A 24,451-nucleotide genomic window follows, 5' to 3' on the forward strand; every position below is an offset into this window, starting at 1 on the left:
AAAAATTATTTTAAAAATAGATACCGGTAACTTGTTTTTTCCGGCAATGCAAACAAGTGTTCGTTCAATTCCAAGTGAGTTTGTTCTTTTACTGAACATTTATTTCCATCTTAGCTATACGTTCTTTGAAAACTGGTTTACAAGATATCACTAACTTTTTAATTTTTTCGGAAAATCGCTAAATTTAATAGTCGCTAAATCTTGCTCTGAAAAAATCGCTAAAATTAGTAGCTGCTAACAATAGTAACCTTGAGGTAAGAATTCCCGACCGCACAAAGCAGAAAGGACCAGAAAGCTCACTAATGAGTCTTCTAACAACTTCAGTGGTCACCAAGGTGAAACACACGAAGTGTTTTTATTGTAGAAAAATCCCCCGAGCAAAAAAACAAAGAACATGTTGATCACACCAAGAAAATACATATGTATAGAATAATTTTAAAAGCGTTGAAAACGCCCTTTTAGAGTCAGTCGTCTAATTCCGTTATAGCGAACTAACTTGTTGATCCGAAGCATGTCGATGCAACCTTCTCAACCCATGGTGCCCACTCAGTGGCTTGACAAGGAGCTCAAGGCAAACAAGACTGATTTAGCAGTATTAGACGCGACCTGGTTTCCCGACAAGAACGCTATAGAGGGATTCTCAAAGTAAGTCGCCTACATGTTAGAATGCAGATCTGTATAGACTAGGCGTTACCCTTTTTCTTGACAACTGAAACTCACCCAGTTGGCAGCAAATGTTGAAAGCTTTGCTTCTTTTTAGTTATCGTCGAGTTTAATTCAATCGCATGATTGAAAAGCCCTTGTCATTCTCAACCGACCGCACGAAGTTAGGCGCTTTTAAAATTGACGACGGAAACCGTAATGTTGTCTTGAACTCGTTCGAATTTTAAATCTCAGCAATACTGCAATGTATTATAAACACACGGATTTAAACAAAAAAAAGTGAGCGTTAAACAAACAAGCCCCCGAAATTTAAACATTTATAGCTCGTTTAAATACTGCTGTACACGTAAACAACGGAAAACAATTGAAATATTATAATATTTGGATTAAAATTTAATGCAAAAAAAAGTAATTGATTTTCCTAAGACGAAAGCTTGAACTTTCGTTCATAACCAGCGATCAGCCAAGTGGCCTTAAACATTAAAGGCACGGAAAACTTTATAATTTACCAACCGTTTAATCATCGTACATCGAACCTGACTCAACAATTATATTTTATGGTACAAGGCAAGGGGTTCTCAGGCCGCAGGCAATTTGTCGCCCACACAATGCACAGTATTGAAGGCAGAACCAATTAAAATGCTTTATCATTGGTCCAATGCTTTGTTATTGTTCTGGATATAGGCCGCTATAAGTTTACAGATAAAGATGACCAAAGGATCTACTCTATCTTATTTCTAAATTAGCGTCTAGGTCATTAAATTGGTGATGTTTTCTGTTTACGTCATCTAAATTTTCGTAATAAACCAATCTTCAGGATATCGGTCTCTGTCTTTTTTGTACGGACCTTGGTCTGCTCTGACAAGATAATCACAATTCAACAAATTGTCACCATGCGCAAGTGTTACACACGTAGTTTGCCAAGATTCGTGTAATTTCCCGGAAAGCGCTACACAGTTTATGCAGGGAGGCCTGAACTTCCCGCTTTCCGTACCTCTGTCTCCTGGCTCCCGCCCCTTTCTTATTGGTTTCCGCCTGTCTGTGCTATTTCTAATGAATATTTAACAATTAGACGGCAAGCTCGAGGTTTCTACCGGCTGATAGTTGGCGAGGGGCAAAGCCCCGAGTCAACTATCAAAAGCCGGTAGAAACCGAGAGCGAGCCGTCTAATTGTGTTAGCATAACCCACTGACCGATCTATTAAACTCAGAATATCGCTAGAATTGTCTTACCGTATTTACTCGAATAAGCGCCGCGGCGCTTATTAAATTTTTTGCGCCTCAAGTGCGGCGCTTATTCGAGGGCGGCGCTTATTTGAGGGCGGCGCTTATTTAAAATGTGGACGCAACCAAGAATCTTATCTTTTACAGTAATTGAAAATAGCGTCTTTTGATTGTCAGTATTCGTCTTTTGCTAAAGAAAGAAGTGGAGCTAGCTATCCTGGCAAAGTTAGAGGAATTCACAACATTTAGAGAACTACGTGTTGTAAGAATGTTGGATAGAAAACTAATGCGCAAGCAGTAAAACAATCACTTAGAACTGCAAAACATCGCTTTTGTTGTTTTAGAGTTGTTTTGTAGTGCTGTTTTAAGTTAAACGGAATTCCTCGAACGAGCGCCGCATCGGTACTGCGGCGCTTATTCGGGGGCGGCGCTTATTAACTTTTTTGTCCCAAATGCGGCGCTTATTCGAGGGCGGCGCTTATTCGGGGGCGGCGCTTATTCGAGTAAATACGGTATGTATTGAAGGTTTTGATTGATAAAATTCAGCGAAGACTAAGCGCGCGCTCCGAGAGCCTTCTACGGATCGTTAGCATAACCACACTGACCTACTATTGGTAATCGCGCAATCTGATTGGCTACACAGGTGCCTACTATCGATCCGTAGAAGGCTCTCGGAGCGCGCGCTAAGTTTTCGCATAATTTTATCAATCAAAACCTTCAATAAATCAATTCTAGTGATATTCTGAGTTTAATAGATCGGTCAGTGGGTTATGCTAACACAATTAGACGGCTCGCTCTCGGTTTCTACCGGCTTTTGATAGTTGACTCGGGGCTTCGCCCCTCGCCAACTATCAGCCGATAGAAACCTCGAGCTTGCCGTCTAATTGTTAAATAGTAGGCACCTGTGTAGCCAATCAGATTGCGCGATTACCCTCTACCCGCCACCTGTAGAGTTCCCGCGCCCTATACTCCCAGGTTCACGCCCCCTGCCCCACCTCCCCCTTCCACTTATCGATCACTAAAACAATTATCCTTCTCAATCTTGCGGAATATCGTCTGATTTAGTATCAAGCGTTATTACACGCAATTTTCGCAGGATTATTTAACAATTATCCTGCGAAATCGCGCGGAATATCGCCTGAATCAGACGATATTCCGCAAGATTGAGCAGGATAATTATTTTATTATTCAACAAATTGCCAACGAAACACATTTTGCAGATAGAAAAACTGTAGTTATGCAGCGCTTTGAACAATATTTCGGACGAATCTTCGCAACCTACGTATATCGCAGGATATATGTTATGTACGGATGACAGATAACGTTAACATTTGTTGAATATTCGCCAAGAAGAGACCTTGCGCTTTGCTGATAAGTAAAAGGCATTTGTTTGATTTCTTCCAAAACACAACATTTACAAAGATAGTAGAATAACTAGAAACATTAAGTTCCCCAAATTAAGCTCTGCAGTTGTCGCTCAGGTAATAGGGACAATTCTAATAGACCGTTAACTTGGAATGGAGTGATTGGTTGCACTTCAACTTAATACCCCAAGTTGAAGATTTCCTTTCTTCCTGACAAATTTTCTGGAAGATGCAAGTAACAGAACTTCAATGAATACATTTTTTAATCACTTTCAGGCAGCACATCATGAGTGCTTCATACATGGACATGTTCCTTGGAGTAGAGTTCACCCCTTTGTACCCTCGGAATATTCCAGATGCTCCAACCTTTCAAATGAATGCAAGAGGCAGTGCAGTGAATAACAGTGACCATGTCGTCATTTATGAAAACACTGGAATGTTTGGATACTTTATGGGAGGAAGAGCATGGTGGATGTTCAAGGTCTGTAGAATAAGTGAGGTGCTGGACTCACATCAAACCCAGAGGGAGTAGCTACAGAAAATGGCTTTATTGCCAACGAGACAGCCGAGCCAAGAGGCGAGGCTGTCGAGGCGGCAGAATCATAGAGCCGTGTGCGTATGGGTGTATAGGCAGAGAAAATCTTAAGTCGTGCGTAAGGGACTTTTTTTTTTACCATATTTGGGTGTAAGTAAACCCCATATTTGGGTTGTATTGTTCTTCCTAACTGGTTCCCAGTCTCTCACTCCTTGCTAGAGAGCAAATGACCAAAATGACGTCCACGCGGCTCGCTGTTAAAATTTTCAATGTGGTCATTCATCCCTTTACCGATAAATACACCTTTAGGGAATTATAAATCGAAAGAGAATACCCTACAGAATATTCGACCGCCGAAAAAACGAACATCAAGGTCTTTAAAGCAATGAAATAATCTTTCGACTTTGGGGTCCTTTTATTTACGATCGAAGAGAGACATGAAAATCAAAAGCGAACTGTTGACTTCAAATAGAGTTTTCTTGACTTATGAGAATGCTGAAGTCGGGTAAATGCTTCCTTTTAGTGTTCATTGTGTTTATAGTAATTTTTTGACCGATGATTTATTCCAAATCAAATACCGTTTATATTTTATTTGGCACGCATTTTCGCTCCGCGTAGGAATAACATCAATACAAAGCGACGCTCACTAAAATTACTGCATGTCATACACACAAGAAAGTCAAAAGTTTATTGCTTCAAACGGCAAATGTAATGTTAACTTGAATAAAAATTTTGTCTCCAAATAATAGCTAATAATCCTTGACCGTTCAAGTTTTGTTTTCTGTTCAAATTTCGCATGCGAGACCACAGGCGGCCCAAGCGCACTATTTGAATTATTCATAAAGTTTTAGCGAACGTGACCCTTGCCTTTGAGCGGTGTTGTGCGGACAAACAACAAAGAATACAACAAGGCAATAAGGTTAGTCGATGTTATTAGCGAAACATTACATATTATTCCTTTTGAAAGAAAATCGTTGAGTTTCCATACAAACCCTTATAAATCGCATCTTTGTAACACAACACCGCTCAAAGGCAAGGGTCACGTTCGCTAAAACTTTATGAATAATTCACATAGTGCGCTTGGGCCGCCTGTGGCGAGACTGAAATCTGACCCGTGCATTACTGTCTCTGATTACTGAAAATTATTTTTAAAAAAGCATCTTTATAGCAGTTTTGATTTTGGGATTTGATTTATAAGAAGTTCTTGAAATGCAACTATCCCTTTTGTGGTTAAACCTCATTTATTGCCTACATTTTGTGACATTTTAACGTTGAAAAGAATTTAAAGATTTGTCAAGAGTTATCAATCTGTCAAACCCGTAGCCTGCGTAGCAGACATCTGTGTACGTTTTTTAGTGTGTTTAAAAGAGTGCGCGATCGCGAGAATACGCGCGCTGGAAACGACGGCGCCTGCTACGCAGGCTATCAAGCCTGTGTCATTTATGAACACCAGAGAAATAGCACTTTTTTCGCATATTACCTAAAATACAATTTACCATATTTTGGTCATTCAAATATAGTTCCATCAAAAACCATTCAATATCTGTTCTTATGAACAAACATGAGTATTTCGCTCGTTGGCACTTACCGATAGGTACAACTAGTAGCAGTAAATACGATTGTTAAACAGTAGATTTGCACTTTATTCCCTGGGGAAGGGGTGTGTCTTCCACTTGACATCCTGACTCTTAAGTTTTGGAACTATAATGTGTAACTGTATTTCAGACTGATCAAGTCTTGGAGAGGCCAGACAGGGATGCAGGGGGGTGGGCTGGGGAGAAATGTTACAGGGTGGTTTGAAGGGTTTTTGTGATAAGAATTTGTCATCCTAGACATTCAGTGAGACTGTTGTGTTCTGTTTTTTAATTACCTTATTATAGGAAATTAACGCTCTATGAAATTTAAGTCACGTTATTTTCAAAGACCTTAATTTAGGGGAGCGTTGTTTTCCTGTTTGATAGATAGTATTTTTTAGGTATATATTTATTTTATTGTGTAAACTCCCTGCTTTGTTCCACCTCCTCATCTGTATTTTTCCTTGAGCACCACCCCTTGGAGTGGATGGAGCACAGGTTCCAATCACTGTACTAAACAAATTATTTCAGTCACACAAGAGCTACAGTGTACAGGGACGGCGGAGCAATTTTCCAAGTGGGGGGGCGGGGGAGGCTGACTAGTGACTTAAAGTGAGGGGGGGCTTAAAAGACTCTTAATTAAAAGTCTTTTTTTTCGGAAATTCTGGGGGGCTAAAGCGCTCCCCCCCCAGCCCCCCCAGCTCCGCCGTCCCTGGTGTAGATACAAACATGACAATTTCACTATTTTATAATACAAGGTCTATGTAATATTCCACGCCAACAAGAGGTACATGGTGATGATAAGCCACACACCAGGGCCAGATTAAGCTTATCCAGGATTAGCGCATATTTTGATTTCAGCTTTTCAGTAAGATTTTCTGTTTATATTTTCTGTCCAGTTTTACCATCGACTAAACTCAAACTACACAAAATGTAAGCAATATAGGGTAAACACTTTTATATAAGAGAAATATTATTGAACCTTCAATTAACTTTTTATCCTGGGTTAGTGTTAATCGGCTTTCGAACGACCTGGCTCAGAATAGTTGGACTTCCTTAAATTGTTTTTAACTAATTTTCACAGCTGTTTGGTCATGAGAATGTTTCAGTGCTGGACGGAGGACTAGAAAGGTGGATTGCTGATGGATATGAAACAACAAATATGATGGCCAAGAAAAGGGTATATTTACAAATAACATTCAAAATATTATTTACAATAAACGGTTCTATGATACAGTCGTTAAAATGAAAAGCAAAATATGTTAAATAATAATAATAATAATAATAATAATAATAGTTATAATAATAATAATAATAATAATAATAATAATAATAATAATAATAATAAAACCATAGAGTGTGACCATTCAAATGAAAGCTATTGAGCAGTACATTCATTCAGTACTGTTTGTTTTGTTTCTAACATTTGAAATATATTTCTTTCACATTTATAGGAAGGAGATTTTACATCAAAGTACAACCCCAAATGGATAAAAAAGTTTGAAGACATGCAAGAAAACCTTACGTCCCATAAAGCACAAGTTTGTGACAGTCGTGGCCCTGACTTGTTTAATCACTCGCCTAATGGTAAAACGCTGCGATATTATGAACAATATTTAGGAATATAAGTGTCAGTGTTTCATTTATAATTACTAAATTGTGAGCAATGATCATTCAGGTAGAGGATGGTAAATGTGAGCTTAATAAAGGATAAGAAATGTCTTAATTCCAGATTGTAATAAACAACTGATTCACACATTCAAATCAAATATGAAGAGCCATACAATGTTTTTGTTAGTTACAGTGAGTGCAATGTTTGTGTCAGGTTCAACTTTAGAAACTTTGTTCGGATGGTAAAACATCACAGAGAGTTTTTGTTTTCTTTTAGATCCAAAGACTGGCCACTACCCTGGTGCAGTAAACATTCCATTTCCAAGCCTGTTTAATCCTGATACGAGGACTCTTAAGACTGTTGAAGAGCTCAAGAAAGGTAAAAGTGTTCTCAACAATAATAAGGTAGCAATAGTAAATGCTGGAACTTGACTCTCTCTGTTCAACACACAGTGCTTAAGTTAACTAAACAAAAGCCTTTTTTTGTCTCACAGTTTACGCTGATGCTGGAATTGATCTCAGTAAACCAGTGATTGGCATGTGTATCGGCGGCATGTCATCTTGTACTTTAATACTCACTGCTCATCTCTGTGGATGTCCTGATGCGGCACTCTATTATGTAAGATGAACAAGTACAAAATATCATGTGTGAAATAACATATAACTGTTGACAGATTTGCATCACAAGTTATTTTAAAACACCTGTATGATGTGATGCAATTGCACCAAAAAGACAGACATGAACTTGAAACCATTATTACACAACTAAGATAGTTTAACTAAGATTCACTAAAATCTTTGATTGGGGATTTTACTTTGTATCGTATTTGTTTGTATTCACAGGGAGGTTTCACAGAGTGGAAAGGGCGAGCTGACCCAAGTCAAATTGAATGATGTTCCAACTGACTAAGCCAGTAGAAGATAATGAGTACCATATACTGTCACCTTAGTAGTTGTTTAATTCTGTTGAATAAAGGAATGGTTTTGATCAGGCTTAAAAATTTTAGGCACACTTTGTCTTATTTTTCCTTAATCTTTAAATATGGGTCAATACCAAGGAGTGGATGCATGGTGGCCTAATGGTTAGTGCACTGGACTCTGGATTGAGCGATTGGGGTTCCAGCCCTGGCTAGGTCACTGCCTTGTGTTCTTGGGAAGATTCTTTACTCTCACAGTGCCTCTCTCCTCTCCTGCGCACCAAGTGGGAAAAGAAGTAGAGGACGACCAAAGGAAAGATGGCAGAGAACGGTGGAGAAGGAATGCGCTGAGCTGGGACTAAAATTATCGCGGGCCACAGCTGCTGCTGTGGCCAAGAAAAGGGACAGATGGCAAGCATTGATGTCCGGCCCTTACCCCCCACCTGGGGGCAAGGAACTAAGAGAGCCTCTCTCCACCCAGGTTTTTGAATGGGTAGGGGCGAATTTGCTGCTGGGAGTAACCCTGCGATGGACTAGCATCCCATCCAGGAGGGGAGTAGAAGTACTCCGAGTCGCTTCATACGACTGAAACTGGGATAAGCTCCAGCCTGATGGGCAACCAGGCTTGAAAGCAGACTCTTTTCTTTATCAATACCAGGAGAACATACTATGTCTCCTTTTGGTGTAATTCTTTAGGGGTTAGAAAGATTTTGATTACCGTATTTATTTGAAAAAACGCTGTGGCGTTACTAAATTTTTCACGATTCCAGTGCGGCATTTATTCGAGGGCAGCGTTTAATTATTTGATTTATTTCTTGCAAACAACAGCATGGTAACATAACATTTGAACTTTGAAAACAGGAACATGTTGTAGTACTTGTCTCAAAAGCCATTTTCAATACCATAAAACATAAAACATTGTTACCATCAAGGAAAATAATTATTTTAGGCTTGCTCAAACTTGATATTTTATGGCATTTGCTTTTTGAGTCTATAATACCATTGAACGCTACATCGTGATGCGGTGTTTATTCGAGGACGGCGTTTATTAATATTTCTGCTCTAGAATGTGCTGTTTATTCGAGGGCGGCGTTCAATTGAATAAATACGGTAGGCATTGGGCAATTCCAGAAAATATCCATACACCACGACGGACGGCTTCAATATTTTAAGCCCCCCTTGCCTTCGGAAATTCCAAAATGCGTTACCCCCCCATGCCCTCGGAATTCCATAATCCTTAACCCCCCTCCCGTACCCACCCCCTGGGGGGGGGAGTACAGCTACATGTAGGCTAATGGGTTCTTTTGTATTACAACCATTTGAATGGCTGGTTGTTTTTTGTTTGTTTGTTTGTTCGTTTTTACTTAAAGAAGATTGTCATTGTAGATCTTGCTATTAAATTATAAGCTCAATTAATACATTTATAAGCAGGCACTATGTTGTCTGCATAAATCTGGTAAAGATGTTCAAATATTTTTAAGTTTTCTACCACAGACCTTTGATGCAAAACAGTCTAGTTTGGTTTTTACGTCATTTTGTTGTCAGAATGGCCTCAAAAATTATACAAATCTGTACTCACCTGCGTAGCTAGGCAAAGTTAAAACAGCTGATCATGAACTATAAGTTACTTTAAACAGTCTGCTAAGATCCAGTCGGCCGCCTTCTTTCGTTCAAGTTTCCCAGACAAGTTAAAAAACTCGCGAGAGACCATTTTGAGTCAAAGAACAGCCCCAAAACTAGCAAGAGGTTGTTACACTGAATGTGGGAACAGGCTTCAAATTTTACGGTCTTTATGGTAACTCAACTTTTAAAACCGCAAAACCGATCCTGCTGTTGAGAGGAGAAGCGTTGCGTGACGATGGAATCAGAAGGAACCACGGGACTGTTGCATTGAGCAATGACGTCTCAGGTGGGGTGGGGAAGGTTACTCAAAAACACCCTCAAAATACCCATTAAATAAATAAAAACAAACAAAAAATGCATCTAATTTATAAACTCCAAAAAAATCCCCTTTGTCAAACTTCTTTTTATCTCTGTCACTTTCTCCTTGACCATATGACTTACATACCCCTCCTCCCACAACTCTCAAGCTTGCAGTTTCGAACGCCTTGTTGATTTCATGATCATGTCGTCCTTACAACTTTACCCGCCTGTGGTGTCCACAGAATGGCTAAACAAAGAACTCCAAAACACTAAGGGTGGCTTAGCAGTTTTAGATGTGACATGGTTTAGCGACAGGGATGATACTTGCATGGAATTCTCAAAGTAAGGCATCCTTGTATTTTTGCTTGATTTAATTTGAATTTCGATTTTGATATTGAGCTTTTCGGTTGCAAGATCTTCATTTGATCGCAGTTGTGGCTGCCACTGCTGCTATAAAAGTGCAAACCAGTTAAATATGTTTTTCAGTCATGTCACATAGTTTTATGCAAGCATTATATAAAACTATGCATGCTGGAGCTGAATGGGTCGAGATGTCAAACCTTCAGTTAGGAGTTTAATATGTAGTCGCCTTCAACTCGGCGGATTCTTAGACGTTCTATGAATCACTGAGAGTAATAACTGATTTCATTAACTTGATTACTTTCAGGAAACATATCATGGGTGCTTCATACGTGGATGTGTTCTTTGGAGTAGAGCTCACCCCTTTGTACCCTCGGAATATTCCAGATGCTCCAACCTTTCAAATGAATGCAAGAGGCAGTGCAGTGAATAACAGTGATCATGTTATCATTTATGAAAACACTGGAAAGTTTGGGTTGTTTATGGGTGCAAGAGCTTGGTGGATGTTCAAGGTCTGTACATTAGTGCACCTATCAATGTTAAGCCCGAGAGGGAGGAGGGGGTGGGGTGTTGGTCAGGCATGGGGAAGGGATTTTTAGATTTTCTTTAAAAAAAGCAAATTCCCCACCCCAGGACATTATGTAATTGGTCAAAATCCCCACCCAGGGGCAAGGGAAGGTGGTCAAATGTCCTTCAGACCTTGTTGCTGGGCATCACATATGATCAAAATCCCTAACCTGGGGACAGATCTCATGATCAAATTTTTGTGGTTAGCATCACCCCTCCTCCCTCGGGCTTAACATTGATAGGTGCATAACTTGCACATTTGAATCTGCAAGCAGGGCTTTCATCACTTTCCTAAACGTAAAATTTTTCTCTTTCTGCAGCGTGTTTTTCATTATTGTTTCACTTTCACAGCTGTTTGGTCATGAGAATGTTTCAGTGCTGGACGGAGGACTATAGAGGTGGATTGCTGATGGCTATGAAACAACAAATATGATGGTCAAGAAAAGGGTATGATCTGAAGTCAGACTACCACGTGCATGGTTCTTTTTTCTGTTTCGCTGACATGCTATCAAGTAGGCGTGGCCCGTTCACCCCAGGCCATTAAATTTTGCTTTGCTCACAGATTTTTTCCACCCTGCCCCATTCAGGAGCCTGTTAGCAGGCTAGCACATTTTGAATAAACCCAAGACTTTCTAGACCATTTTAAAAGTGAGACTGAGATGGTGATGGGAAAAACTTTGAAACCGTGAGTGAGACCAGTGAAATTTGACATAAATTCTACAAGATGTAAATTTTTTTGAAGGACCAATCACCAACTATTCAAGTGTTGATTAAGTTGCAAGTATGCTGTGCTCACTAACATGTATCAGATTTTTTCACATTTTGGATTCTGTTGCACTACTTTCTGTATAGAAATAGAGGTTGCTAACTCTATCAACCTTCTTCCTTTATCTATGCTTGGGACTGGCGATACCAGACCAAAGGACCCCAGCGGATATGTGTTGTATGAATTTGGAGATGGTTTAGACCAATTCTACACCTGGCAGAGTTAATAAGAAAATTGTTACTGACAGTGATTGTAATACTAATTGTTTTATATTACAGGAAGGAGATTTTACAGCAAAGTACAACCCAAAATGGATCAAAAAGTTTGAAGACATGCAAGAAAACCTAACTTCATGTAAAGCACAAGTTTGCGACAGTCGTGCCCCTGCCTCATTTAACCACTCGGCAGATGGTAATGTCGAAAAATTATGAACATATCTTTAACAAAAGGGTTTGATTTTTTTGTTGGGCATCCCTCTTAGGGTGAAAAGAAGTAAGATGCCTGAATCTTATGATGCTTGACCACTCATTCAACTTACTGAGGGAGGGGTACTACCAAATTTAAATACCAATCTGTCAGGAAATGTCATTAAATGGAAGCAGGCTTTCCTTTCAGCTGCAGGGTTTGCAATCTGTTAGTTGTGAGAATCTGTTAGCAGTGAAATCTGTCATTTTCCCTACAGTTTTAATGGTAGTGTCATGGCTAGTGTCACATAATTCAGCAGCAATAAAGTTGTTTTCAGAAATGAAAATGAAATGAAAATTTTCAAATTAAAAATAAAATGAAAAATTGTTCTTTCAGATCCAAAGACTGGCCACTACCCTGGTGCAGTGAACATTCCATTTCCAAGCCTGTTTAATCCTGATACCAGGACTCTTAAGACTGTGGATGAGCTCAAGAAAGGTAGGTTATTTCCAATACAAGTAGCCTATATCAGCAATCAATAAAACTCACCGACAACCAAAGTTAATGTAAATTACAGTGGTAGATCTAGGGCAGGGGCTCAGGGGACCCAGCCCCCCCCCCCCTAATTTTTGATAAAAGGCATTTTTTTAATGACTCCTGCGCCATTTTTTTTGGGTGTACACAAATTAACACACACAAAAAGGCCCCCCTTCCTTAGTTCAAGGTCTGGATTTGCCACTGCATTTCACTTACAGTTGATTTGTAATTAATTGTTTGATATATGTTCTAAGAGTTTTATTGTCTCACAGTTTACGCTGATGGTGGAATTGATCTCAGTAAACCAGTGATTGGTATGTGTGGCGGTGGCATGTCATCATGTGCATTGGTACTTGCTGCTCATCTCTGTGGTTGTCCTGATGTGGCAGTCTATCACGTAAGTTGTACAGAATTGGCAAATATAGCTTAGTGTACTACAGCTAGGATATTAGCTCTGAGCTGCATGCTCACGAAATAACTGGGGACTGGAACTGACAAGCAGACAGTTTCGTGAATGGAGTAATCAAATATATATTAAAACTCACCCTCTGTTATCCCCAATGCAAAAATATATGAAACACAGTTTCTCAAACATTTTACCAATTTTTCCAGTTGACTGATCAATATGAGTTTGAACTAAATTAAAATTAAATTCAAACTGCATTGACTCCTAAGGTGGTCTGGGAACTCTAAAGTTTATTTGGTCACATTAAGCATTGATCTTAGATACCTTTTCAAAATGTTTTTGTTTCATGATCTAATTCTCCCAACTAGTACTGTAACATACATGTAAACTAGTAGGGAGAATGTATATGTTGATAGCAATGTTTCAAGGGTCAGTAATGCAGTAATGTGATGCCCATAGTCATGTGCTATAGAAAGTTTGACTCAGGAAAGTGGTCACATGATTGTTTTCTCGTTTTAATTAAAGCATGGTATATATTTTGACTGATTTTGTTTTCTATATTTACAGGGAGGTTTCAGAGAGTGGAAGGAAAGAGCTGGTCCAACCCAAATTGAATGATTTAACCAGTGGAGGTTAATTTACACAGTTCACTTCTCTCTTGTGCATTGCAGTGTGGGTCTGGTGTGATGGGCTATCGGCAAATAAGAAAGCAATGGCAGGCAACAAGTGTGCAGGGTACCTTTCATTTGGTTGCTAAGGGGGAAATAAAAATGTCAGCCATTCCTTTTTACCATCATGCATACAAATTTGTCAAATAATTTGCGAGGATTTGGCGGCCTGACAAAATGTTTACGGTGGCTAAAAAGTCATTCAGTGATGGAGTAAGGACACAGGGCTTGTAATGAATCCATTTAGGTGCAATTTAGCTTTCCACAGCTTTTGCTGGGTAAAACAGTAGTAATGTAAGGTAAGTTAATAAAACAAAGAAAGAACATTAAATTTGTGTTGTTTAATGAGTTTAATTTTAAAGTTTCAGAGAATAAAACTTCTTACAACAGCTTTGTTGTACCTAACTGGTAAATATTTATTTTTCACCAAATTAATAACAGTTGTATCATTTACTCAATATTAACCCTTTAGCTCCAAATTCACAGCATCTGAATTTTCCTCATAATATCAAACAAACAGAAGATCTGTTCAATATGGTACCTAGCATACAAGCAATGTCCAGCACTATACAAGATGTATGGAGACCAGTGAAGAAAATTAAATGTGTTGACATTAGAGCTTTAAGGATTTGAAAAGTTGTCAAGTTCAACAAAGTTTGTGAATACTGCATACTGTGTCCACCCCTGTAAAGTGGTACAACACCTACTGTATCCACCCCATTGAGTGGTAATGTTGGAAGACTATCTGCCCAGCAGTCTTAATTCACATGCATCCCTGGCATGCTGAAATAGTACTTCCTACAATATGCATTACTCTTAATATATGCAGGTCACAACTTTTTCCGTCATTATTAATATAACTAACCATTTGAGGAGTAGTTTATAAACTATTTTTTTGTTATAAAATTATTTTTTTTTCAAATTTTGAATTACATTTCAGCCAATGATATAAATTAAACACTATAGTGTACGAATCATTTCAAGTATCTAGCTCATATCTTTTCTTTGATTTTTCATCATATTTTCCAAATTTAATTATAAAGTCATTGCATATTTACAAGCAGTAATAAATTATTTATGATAGTACTGGGTCCTCTGTAGAGGATACAATATAAAATGCTTTATAAACAAAGCTACTGGTACATGTATGTCTATCTGAGTGGATATAAATTAATTATTATCCATTCTCTACAAAACCTATGGTAAAACTCAAACATCATACAATAAAAACTTCAACCTGGACAATAAACAAGCCCCTATGCAACATTTTTTTGTTGACATATTTTTTTGCTATGCAAACTTGCAACACAACATTTTATTATTTTTTCAGAGCAATAAATAAACTCATAAGAGGTTTCCTTAATCTTTGAATTTTTTTTTGGCACTCTGACATTTCTCTATACTTTAACTAATTATTTCTTATCTGGGTAATAGAGAACCCTTATCTTTTCTTAGGTTTTAACGTGAGGCCAAGATGGTTAGATGTTTTTTTTTCTTTTATGTAACACTCTGCACAATTTGCAAAGCCTGTCTTGAGAGCAACTACTTGGTGCAGTGTTCTCCTAATTCTGAACACATCGTGACTGTTCAATATCTCGCCAGTCTTCTTGCCATGGCAACCGTCCTGTAACTCAAGTTATGTGATCTTGAGCAGTGGAGCTGGTGAATGCCGTGCAAACTCTAGCAGAGTGGAAACAGATTCTACCTCACTTGGCAGGTTCTACAAAAGAAAAAGAAAACCAAAACTTATTATTGCTGTACTTTAGGAAGATCTTGCTTCTTTTTAAATATTATTCTTGTAGATGTAAATATAAAATGGCAATAACAATGAAACATTTACTACCTTGACAAGAATGCAGTGCAGTGGCTCCCTTAATGTCCTGTGATGTTTTGTCATCTCACACAGCTTACGGCTGTTGTTGACCTGGTAATAGAAATAAGAAATTAGCTTATAAACTCCTGAACAATAAATTTAAACCTACAATTTTTATGTAATGTGCAGTTCCAGAAAATATCCATACCCACTCCATGAAGGGCATTGAAATTCTGAGGGGTTGGTGATCTCAAAAGCCAAAATTTTTAAAGAAAGGTATACAGCTTAACTGGAATTTCTGTAGGAGTGGGGGGATTCAAACCAAAAAACCTTCCGTGGGAGGGGTATGGATATTTTCTGGAACAACAATCTCAAAAATTCAAATAACACTTCCATTGATCCTCACCTTTATAACAGGAATTGCACATTCCCAGCAGTATGCCTCAATCAGTCGGCAGTGTACTTGGATTCCAGGATCAGCCCGTGGATTTTCTACTAACAGGCACAGCCCAATTGTATCCAGGTCCCTATAATAAGTAAATTATGAGAAAAGTATTAGAAACTAGTTCATGGCAGTGCAAACAAATTTTGAATATGCAGTTCGGTTTATTTTCAGTATGTATGCAGTTCCATTCAATATCCACAACCAAATATCCAAGGAAGGTCACTTGAAATTCAGGAGGGGAGAGGGGGGTTCAAAATCCAAAAGTCAAAGACAGAGATTGGATTTTGAATTTCAGAAGGGGAGGGGGTTCGCATATATCACTGAAAAAAACGCAATTAGTCTAGCCATAAACCCATAGACATAAATATGACAAAATTATCGAAAGAAAGAAAAATTAAAAAAATAATGACAAAGTATTTGACTTACACTGCAAGTTCATTAGCTGCATCATGTACACCACACACCAAATGTCCATTAGCTTGGGCTTGATGAAGAACCTCTTGTAATGCCCAACGTACTTTGAGTCTATGCACCATATCACTGTAGTAAAAGCAACACAATGAGGCATTAATAATTTATTCGCGTGATGAAACCGTCAGCAAAAATTTAGTCAGCAAGCTCTGTGATTAATAATTGATTTTTATCACGCGCTTTTGAACATAACACATTGAATGTGAGCAAAACAGAGAAATCTAATGATATAAGTCTTACAGTATAATTCAGTAGCCAGTTAACTGTAAAAGCGATAATGCACAGCTTTAAAGCAAAAAAAATGTAAGTTTTATCGCGATTATAAAATATACTGAGTACACGGCACTGTCTCGTGACCTCGGCAGCAAGTGAAGCAAAGCGAAAATTACTTACACGTCATCTCGATGTATGTTGCAGTTTACAGAATACTTTCGATTTTGGCTTTCAACGACTTGAAAAAATAAAATTTTCTTGGTCTTGACCTTATCCATTTGAAAATAATTGTTTCTAAACCAAAACTACAGATAGATACTTTACAGTATTTGCATTCGATGAAACGTTCGAGGTACGTTTAAATGGCAGTAATTTTCAAACTTCTTTCAATGAGAAATAATACATTATAGTACATATACTGCTAGAAACAGCGCATAAATGCAAATTAGAAATATTTAAATAGAATTTTACAATTGGAAACGCCTGGTACAGCCCATTTCACAGAATTGTTCGACTTTGTACGTGTACAACATTGAGAGATCTGTGCCAGTCACGAGTCATCGAACACAAAGTGCAACTGAACATCGCAGCTCATCACATTTTCGTGCTTTTTCTGTCGAATTTCGACGTAGTTTAAGTTATATCAGCAGATATTTGCTGGCAGTGTTTATGCCGTGGGTAGAAATCAAGCAAATTAGAGTTTCTATGAAGATCAAGATTCCCGGGAAAAATTATGTTACCGGCTTCCCACAAAAATTACGTCACCCCTAGCGACATTAAAACAAGATTTGAGGGGAACTTACTTCATTTTCTCTTCACAAAACTCGTCTGTTTCGTTCTCAGTGGTTTCTTGTGTCATTCTTGTCCTCAAGTAGTTCAAAGATATGATAAAATCCTCCAAAAACTCCTCCAGCAACTTGTGAACAAAGACTACAAACACACCTCCTTGAATGAACGACCGCGTGAAACTCCCAAACGCTTTGCTGACTGGCGAATTTATAAAACAAATCACGTGTTTGACAACCCGGATGCGTCAAAACAGCTACTTACCAGGGGAGAGTAGTTATCGCTTGATATCAATCGCCGATATCGGAAGAAAACACGGCTAAAACCACATTAGTTTTAACTGAATGAACTTAAAAGCAATCTATAAATATAAAATCGCTTAAACTTGAGCGGAAAAGAATCTATTTGTTTCCCGCCAGTGGTAAACAAGGCAAACGCCCTACCCCTTCCCAGAAAGAACGTTTTCGCTGAAGACCGAAAAGCGGAAAATTCCCTACAAAGGACCGGAAAACAACTTGCGTCAAAGCACGGCAAAGTAAACAATATGTTGAATATTTCACGGGCAAGCCCATTCTGGCGCGAACAAATCGATTTAGTGTTCTTCCATGAAAAACAAACATAGTAAAAACTAGCCTTTTTAAGAGGAAAATGCAAGTAAAAAGGAATATGAAACACCGCTAAAATGATTTATTCTTTTAAATCTTAAACTGAATGATGATTTTAATTCAAATTCCTTAAAATACTCGGAAGTGAAATTAAACTTTATGACAGCTTTAAGAACTTCCTTAAAAATTCTGTTTCTATTATAGGTGATTTAAAAACTTATTGGAGGTCGATTTTATCTTCCTTGCCTGTTTCATGATTACATACAAACATCTCCCTAAAAAAACACGAAGTTTAACGTTTAGAGACTAACGAAAACGGAAGAAAACTGATATACAAATATAATTTCAGTATTCCAAAAATAGGATATTCGAAAATATTCTCCAGCTCTTTTCAGTTACTGTGACGAGTTAGCTCCGGAGACTATTCTAAAAATATAAGTTGAGCGTTTAAAATATAGCGCCAATTTTCCTTGGAAATCAGCGCGCGACTTTTTTACCGCAAAATTACTGAGAAACCGTATTACACATAATGGTATAATGTTATAAATAATATGGTTTATTTACTTAACAATCAGATAGGGAAGTAGATTTCACTTATTCGTACGTGAAATGCATTGTAATACTGCTACTAATAAGATCTTCCGTAGTTGAACTTCTTTCAGCATTGCATCCAGATTGTATTTATAGAACTTTTTTTACTCAGTCATTTTATAAGTAAAGTGGCTCAAAACCTCCTTATCAATAGAATTTTTTTTCTTTCAGTGTGGACCGCATTTTCTTGTCTATGAGCGGGCGGGTAAGTCGTTTTTGCCGTTTTAATAGCAGTTCTAGTTTATTGAAACAGGCTACATCAAGATGGTCGGTCTAATGGCCTGGTGAAAGCACCCATACGGGGCTCGACTAGGGAGGCGGTCTTCCTTGCCATATGACGGATGAGTCAAAACTTAAAGGAAGCATGCAACACGTACTGTACTTTAGGTTCTGTTCTTGCTATTTTTCGGGGAAATAAAAAGAAACGAAGCAAAATGGAACGGAATGAATCGAAACGGAACTAAATTAGGGATTTAGAGTCATTCCGCATGTTTAAGCAGGTGTGGGCAAAACCATAACTGTTCAGAAACGATCAGAGGTTTTTAATTTTGAAATCAGTAAACACCCGATACAAAACAACCTTTCTGTCTGTTTGGATTTTATAAACCCACAGGGACTTTGCTTCTCCAGAACGTAGGAAATGTCATTTTATAGAGCCTCAGATCTCAATGATTTGAAGGGCTGGCGGACAGCCGGCGGTTATTATAATTAGTTCCTGTTTGTGAAAAGAAAAATCTTTTGACTCCTCTAAATAAAAATTCCAGACATTTTCCGTGTTTTTGCTGCTTTTACTTATATTCATCTCGGCCCATTAAAACTAGTTCACAGAGACATGTCTTAATTTTCTTTTTTTTTTAATTTGTTCAGTTTCTTTTCAGTTTTCACCGCCACTTTCTCTTTTATTTTGTTTGTGTAACATTTCTCTGCAGTTTGGTATACTTAAATAAAGTTGCCAATGGCACTGATCTCTTATGGATCGCTTTAATTTACATTGCCATTTTGTAAAACTGAACATGATAATCGGAAAAGGCTACAGCAAGGTAGATGGCCCAGTAGTTACACATGTTTTCCTTTAAACTCAGTGCCGGAAAAGATGACTCGAAAAACTAAAAGGAGGCATGAAACACGTACGCTACTTTTTAGTTATTCTGGGTGTAACGAAGTGAACGCGCTAATTAAAACAAAACGAAACTCACCAAGTCAATAGATGAACCTAACAGCTGGAACGGAACCAAACAGAATTGATGCTATAACACGTTTCTAAAGTAACTCAAAAGAAAACACGTGCCCCACGTGCAGACCGATTTCCCAAGACGGTCGAAGGCTTTTATAATTAAAACATCCGTAGAATTCAATAGTATGCCATGGGCTTACATTTGTTGAAAGGGTTTTTTTTTTTTTTTTTGGGGGGGGGAGGGGGGGGTGTACCATTGGAAGTCGGGAAGGAATGTTATGGCTGCAAACTTTAAGGTTAAGACAAGTAACCGTATGACAAAACTCTCCAAAGCAACAGAAAGATATGAAAGATGAAACACGTTCTACAGTTATTATATGAACATCATGTCTTTGAGCATAGGGGGGCTTGGGCTTATATTCAGGGGGGGTAGGCTTGATATTGGAAGTATTTGAGTTGGGCCTTTTTGCCTTTTTTGTGGGGGGGGGGGGGAGAATTATTATGGTAATTTAAACCACATTTTTCAAATTTTAAACGTTTAATAGCATTGCAAATATGTCATGGAGAGTGATCTTACTATGGGAATTTCGTTTCCTCCTATTGCCTCTCCGGTCATGTAACCCCAACTTTTTACATTGTATTTTTTACATGACAAATTATAGTAAGACTTAACTTACGGGAAACCATGAAAGCAGCACGTGCATGGGTAGGTGGTTATGGCAGTTTTGGGTTTCCATACGCAGTAAATCAAAAGTAAAAATAGTCTTGGGCCAAGACCTTTTTTTAGGCAATCACGTTCGCGAAACTTTGCTGTGAAACGATCATAATTCGTGTTTCTACATAATCAGTTTCTTGTGGTGATAAGAAAGAAATAAAGAGCACATAACTTTATTGACACTGGGCACGATTTAACTTACAAACACATTGGGAATCATTCCAAATTGTGACGCATAATCCTCAGTGAAATGAAAATAATAATTTTTTTTGGTTAAAAATTCCAGGAGAGTAATAGCTTATTGTTATTTATTTTCGCGGAAATGAAACGGGAATATTTCGCGAGACTTAATTTTTGCGATTTGACCAAAAATACGTAATTAGCATAAAAAATACAATAGAAATCGTTTAAAATTAATTTTCGCGGGTCTTCAATTTCGCGATTTTTAGAAAATCGCGAAAATTAAGTCCCGCGAGAATAAGTAACAATAAGGTAATTACTCAAGAAGGAGACGAGGGTGGTAAAGAATGGTGAAGATTGGAATCGACTGCAAACTCACACTTTGTCCTGACAAAAATCAAACGTTCTTGATGTAAAGCGCAGTGCAGTTGTATTAATTTTAAAGTGTTAAAAAATAATGTTGTCATACCATCGGGTGCTCTACGTAAGGTTTTTAAAGCTTCTTTTTCAATTCTGTTACCGCATTGCGATACAGGACCTATTAAAAATAATCAACTTAAAGTGAGGAAAAAGACGATTCAGAACTTTTTATTTCAGTATTTTTTCTCAACCCACTCAAATTCGTCTTGTATTTTTCTTGTGTCTTTTTCCCTCCGTTTCTGTTTCTTTTTCTCTTTAGTCCTTTTGTATGTTTCCTGTCTTTGTGATTGTAAATCCTCGCTGTCGCTGTCACTACTGCTTTTCGTGTAATGTTTCTCTTTAGTTTTCTTTTCTCTTCGTGTTTTTGTCCTATGACTGCGTTCCGTTGCTTCATTCTGTTTTCTTCTGTCTTCTTTTGAACGTGTCTCTGAATTTTCTTTTGCTGTGGATTGTCTCTTCGTTTTATGTTTTTGCCATCCATCTGATAAACTTAGCTCATTGTCACTAGTTCTACTAGTCCTCTTTCTTTTTCTTTTATATTCATAACTGTCTTCACTTTCTTCACTGGATCTCGCAGAGTCTGATTCACTGACCTTCTTTCCCCTCTTTCTTTTTCTGTCTTTTCTGCTCTTTGAATCATCATCGCTGTAATATAAACAAGTTTGCTCCTGTTATCAATTTGATTCAAAAGATTACAGTTCTAGAACATTTTGTTTTGCTCTCTGGTTTATCTTTTCCCATCCCCACCCCCTCCTCAACCTTTTGCCGCTCATCCATTTTTTTCTTACGCACTGTCAATCAAACAACCCATCCATCAATCAGACGGCAAATGAGTGGGTGGGTAGTTCAGTCAGTCAGTCAGACAATAACTTAACGTATATACAGGAAGATACTGCGTTTCTTCATCTAACTATCAACAGAGCCTAAAAACATATTTGATACCACTGTTATACAAGTTCTCAACATTGACAAGTTTGTAAAAGAACCAAGAACAGCCGTATTTGCTTTGAGAGGGCAGACTCATGAAAAGTTTCCATAACCACCTAGATATGAAAACATGTAGAAAACATCTCGTAGAAATCTCATCAGCAAAGTGTTGTTTCCATTTCATAAAATACAACAAAGAACCGCTGCAATAAGATGAACTACCACCTTACCGTTTTCCGTGTTTCTTTTTCTTCTTCTTGGATTTCGGAAGTTTCTCTTCACTAGTTTTATTATCAAACTCTTCTGGATATAACTCTCTGTAACCACTGTGCCCCCATCTGACAAAAAATAATCAAACTCTTCTTATAAAGAATGTTCTAAAAATATTTAAATTCTGTTTTAGTCTTTTTAATGTTTGAAAATTTTGTCATAAGAGTGGGACAAAGAAAACAATCTGAGACAAACCTTCCAGAATCATTGGCTTCATAATTAAACAGTTGTTGTGTCCAGAAGCTACTTTTGGGCTGTTGATCAGCATCGTCATCATCACATCTCATTCGTCCTGCAAACCTGGTAACAACACAATGGAGACAGAGTGTAGATTCAGTAGAATTAAGGTTCTCGGAACTCACAGTAGTAGAGCTTTGTTGAAATCCTGGGTGGGAGGAGGGGGGGGGGGGGTAGAGTCCAAACCCTTACCCCCATTTACTATTTTTTAGCAGAAAAGGTTACCTTTTCATCATGATATACATTACTTTTCTTAAAAACTGGTACCCCTTTCACCTAACTACAGTAACCCTTGGATAAAGTTATCTTTTAAAATATTTATAAGATTAAATTTGGAAAAACAGTTTATAATAAATACAAGCGAAAATAACGAATGACGTTTCGGTGACATCCTGGCACCATTATCAAGTTAAGAAGTTCAAATGCGAAAGAAACTTATTTATACTAAGATAAAGGTGTGATATTGAATAAATTAAGATCAAAAATAACTGTTCAATGTTTATGTTCATTAATGAGAACAATGTCTGTTCAAGCCTAAACAAATGACCTTCGCGCGAATTGAGACCGACTGAGTGTTAAGGCTCGGTTTCTTCATGCGAATCCACAACATTTCATGCATTAAGCAATCGAACTTTCCCTGACATTTCCTGTAATTTGAGATCATCGCCAACTTTTCGGCTTCTAAAACGATCGACGCCCCAAACAGAGAATATCTACCGCATTGTTCTGCTGTTCATAGACCAGAAATCAGCGGACATAGTTAGGAAACACTTCTCGGACTTGAGTAACAAACTTGACCACAAACTGCAGCCGGTTTTTAGAAGCTGAAAAGTTGACGATGATCTCAAATTACAGGAGTCAAAACCACCTGTAATAAATCAACAGTGCGTTGTTTATAACTATGTGATCTGTGTAATGCAGAATACGTCGGTTACGCCAGCCATCACCTTTATAAGTGCATTGAGGAACACCGACTTTCCGCCATTGGAAAACACCTTCAAAATGAACACCGAATTGATATATTGGCGACCTGAACAACAATTTTAAGATCTTAACTTGATAATGGTGTCAGGATGTCACCGAAACGTCGTTCGTTATTTTTGCTTGTATTTATTATATTAAACTTTTAAAATATGTGGATGAATTTGATGTTAGATGCTCTTGTTCAAGCTATTTCAATAGCCATTTCAAATACCTAAATGAAAGTTTTCACTATCTTTTTCTAAACTTTAACTTGTGACATCCCTTCCCTTTATGTACCTCCAGCCTGAAAAAGGTGTCCCTTTCAGCAGAGATTCTGTGTTATGCCATCCAAGGATTTACCCCCTCACTCATGAGTTAGTCATAAGGCAGAGTTTTACTTAGATCACTTATTCAACTTAAATTGATAAATTCTTAGAGTTTATACAATGTACCTCTTAGAATTATTTGATGGTGATCCATTCCTTTCTTTCTTTCTATTACTCATTAACTCATACTGCTTCCACATTTCACTTTCTTCTTGGATCTTGGTAATAAAACATAAAAAAAACAAGTAATAAATTATACAAATTATGTTGAAGATGTTATTGACTTGCATGCATGCGATGGTAATTTTGGTATGTTTTCTGATGATTGTGAATAATTATACCAATGCATGAACTGAACACAAGTGAGAACTTGGATCCAGCATGGAACCAATTTCCTGAAAAGATCGAGATAGAGCAGCTTGAAATCACTTGTGAAGACTAAAATTAATTCTAATAAATTAAGCTACATGTAAACTTTCAACTATTTTAATATCAGTCTTCAGCACACAGTTTAGCTGATGCAAGTCAAGAAGTGATATTTCAGTTTCGTTGCATTATATGTTCCCAACTTTTGTAAATATTGTTGATATTAACTGTAGTACACATTAAATTGTAACAAATATATTATCTGTACCTTGTTATGAGCATCCGTGTGTCGAATTACGTTCTTTAACAGACCTTTGTCTATGAACTTTCTTTGAACCGCCATCTTGGAATAGGTATAAGGCCTGGTTACGAAGCTTCATCCTTCGCGTAACGCTCTTGCTTCTGCGTGACGAACTTGATACTGGCCTTT

General features: G+C 37.7%; 3 protein-coding genes and 1 pseudogene across 4 annotated transcripts; 2 read left to right on the forward strand and 2 right to left on the reverse strand.

Moving 5' to 3' along the window:
• The first annotated feature begins 216 nt into the window (after nucleotides 1–216).
• LOC144637945 (thiosulfate sulfurtransferase-like) lies at nucleotides 217–7,982 on the forward strand. Its single transcript, XM_078497030.1, has 7 exons — nucleotides 217–645; nucleotides 3,527–3,731; nucleotides 6,444–6,539; nucleotides 6,814–6,946; nucleotides 7,248–7,349; nucleotides 7,465–7,589; nucleotides 7,814–7,982. The coding sequence occupies exons 1-7, from the start codon at nucleotides 512–514 to the stop codon at nucleotides 7,862–7,864; spliced, it is 846 nt and encodes a 281-aa protein (XP_078353156.1). The 5' UTR covers nucleotides 217–511; the 3' UTR covers nucleotides 7,865–7,982.
• Nucleotides 7,983–9,969: 1,987 nt separating this feature from the next.
• LOC144637544 (3-mercaptopyruvate sulfurtransferase-like) lies at nucleotides 9,970–13,850 on the forward strand (annotated as a pseudogene). The gene is made up of 7 exons (XR_013567738.1): nucleotides 9,970–10,152; nucleotides 10,478–10,682; nucleotides 11,089–11,184; nucleotides 11,782–11,914; nucleotides 12,305–12,406; nucleotides 12,718–12,842; nucleotides 13,419–13,850. The product of XR_013567738.1 is annotated as a 3-mercaptopyruvate sulfurtransferase-like (transcript).
• LOC144637545 (growth arrest and DNA damage-inducible protein GADD45 alpha-like) lies at nucleotides 13,851–17,448 on the reverse strand. The gene is made up of 5 exons (XM_078496619.1): nucleotides 17,265–17,448; nucleotides 16,204–16,317; nucleotides 15,739–15,859; nucleotides 15,363–15,443; nucleotides 13,851–15,239 (listed from the first exon to the last, which is right to left on the reverse strand). The coding sequence occupies exons 1-5, from the start codon at nucleotides 17,318–17,320 to the stop codon at nucleotides 15,156–15,158; spliced, it is 456 nt and encodes a 151-aa protein (XP_078352745.1). The 5' UTR covers nucleotides 17,321–17,448; the 3' UTR covers nucleotides 13,851–15,155.
• Nucleotides 17,449–21,084: 3,636 nt separating this feature from the next.
• On the reverse strand, nucleotides 21,085–24,386 carry LOC144637742 (uncharacterized). The gene is made up of 5 exons (XM_078496819.1): nucleotides 24,290–24,386; nucleotides 23,782–23,873; nucleotides 22,325–22,429; nucleotides 22,090–22,197; nucleotides 21,085–21,577 (listed from the first exon to the last, which is right to left on the reverse strand). The coding sequence occupies exons 1-5, from the start codon at nucleotides 24,362–24,364 to the stop codon at nucleotides 21,106–21,108; spliced, it is 852 nt and encodes a 283-aa protein (XP_078352945.1). The 5' UTR covers nucleotides 24,365–24,386; the 3' UTR covers nucleotides 21,085–21,105.
• Nucleotides 24,387–24,451: the final 65 nt, after the last annotated feature.

The sequence above is a fragment of the Oculina patagonica genome, chromosome 14 (genome assembly GCF_052425735.1).
Source record: "Oculina patagonica isolate OP01 chromosome 14, crgOcupat, whole genome shotgun sequence".
NCBI lineage: Eukaryota > Metazoa > Cnidaria > Anthozoa > Scleractinia > Oculinidae > Oculina > Oculina patagonica.